At 44.6% G+C, this 1642-nt stretch overlaps 1 protein-coding gene across 1 annotated transcript in view; it reads right to left on the reverse strand.

The window, feature by feature from the left end:
• The window catches only part of USP43 (ubiquitin specific peptidase 43), a 79439-nt gene that overhangs the window by 48397 nt on the left and 29400 nt on the right, over window positions 1-1642 (reverse strand). The window contains exon 6 of the mRNA XM_008590728.1: window positions 415-507. Within this exon, the coding sequence (XP_008588950.1) occupies window positions 415-507 (93 nt within the window). The remainder of the gene's footprint in view (window positions 1-414; window positions 508-1642) is intronic.

The raw sequence follows: 1642 nt of genomic DNA on the forward strand, positions 1-1642 counted from the left end.
CCTCCATTTTTCTTTCTTTCCTCCTTAAAGAAATCTTTTTCCTATACCTTCACAAAGAAGAGAAAGGATTCTGAAATAAAGCAGGGAAAAGTAAGTGGCGACAGATTTTTCCCGGTTTGCCCCTGTCTGACCAAGTGGTACCGATGGGCCTATGCCAGTGACCTAAGCCCGGCAATGGTGCTGATAAACAAAAGCATTCCACTCACAACTCCTTCCTCAGCTAAAGAAGGGACACAGTAACCTTTCATTTTAATTGTCACACTGAATGTGACCCAGCGACAAAACTGGCTTGTCTTCGAGAAATGCTGGCTCAGATGCAAAAGAGAGAAAATGACAGATGCAAGGCCAGAAGGTTCCCAGCATCGAGTAAGGATAGAAGTCAAGTTCACTAGGCAAGCTGTGACACTCACGTACCTCGTCTGGCGCAAGGGGATGGGCAGGGACACACACAGGAAAGGATCAAAGGTGTTGCTCTGTTTCCGGCAGTGGGGACAAGTCAAGGAAGATCTGTAGGGGTAAAGAACAGAGATGAAAGTTTAATCATCACATGTGAGCAGTTCAGTGGGCCCTCAAAGAGTTAAATACAGAATTACCACTGCATTTCCACTCCGAGCGATTCCACCCAGAAGAACTGAAAGCAGGTGTTCAAAAAGACTTGTACATAAATGTTCACAGCGGCACTATTCACGATGGCCGAAAGGTAGGAACAAACTAACTGCCCATCAGCAGATAAACCGATGGTCAGAGCATGGTATATACCCACAGTGAAATGTAACTCAGCCGCAGAAGGGAACGAAGTTCTGACACACACTGCAGTGTGATGAACCTGCAAATCATTACACTAAGTGAAAGAAGCCAGACGCAAAGGGCCACGTGTTGGATGATTCTGTTTATATGAATATCCAGAATAGGCAAAGCCATAGAGGCAGAAAGCAAATTGGTGGTTGCCAGGGGCTGGGACCTGGAGGAGTAGGGACTGACATGACTGGGACCAGATTTTCTTTTGGGGTGATGAAAATGTTTAGGAACTAGGAGGAGATGGTGGTTGTACAACACGGTGAATGTACATGCCACTGAATTGTACACTTTAAAATGGTTAATTTTATCTTACAGGACTTTCACCTCAATTAAGAAAAAAGAAAGGAAAAGAAAGTTTAATCACACGTTATTAGTGTATTGAGTATGGGAAGGGAAGCTCTAACCTCTCCAAATAGAAACCGTGCATGCCAACTTTGAAGCTGAAGGATCTCAGGACCACCTTTTCCCCTGCCCCAGAATCACATAGGAAGCTTTTTTGGAAATTCATATGGCCAGGCCCTACCCCCAGGGATTCTGTTTCAAGCTGGGTGGGGAAGGGCTCAGGCATCAGATTTTAAAAGCTCGCCAGGTGAGTCTAGTGTTCACCTTGGGCAGAAAACCACTGATGTGGTCCACCCTCCTTGTACAGATGAAGAGACAATAAAAAGTTCAGAAAACAGCAGCTAATAGTAGAAGCTAACACTGAAACCGCGTTTACTAAGAACTGGGCACTGTCCCAAGCACTGAACATGTATTAACCAATTTAGTACCCATAACAATCAATATTATACCCATTTTACAGAGGAGAAGACTGAAGCACAGGGAGGTTAAGTAACTTGCCAAA

Source organism: Galeopterus variegatus, unplaced genomic scaffold (genome assembly GCF_000696425.1).
Source record: "Galeopterus variegatus unplaced genomic scaffold, G_variegatus-3.0.2 Scaffold6338, whole genome shotgun sequence".
NCBI lineage: Eukaryota > Metazoa > Chordata > Mammalia > Dermoptera > Cynocephalidae > Galeopterus > Galeopterus variegatus.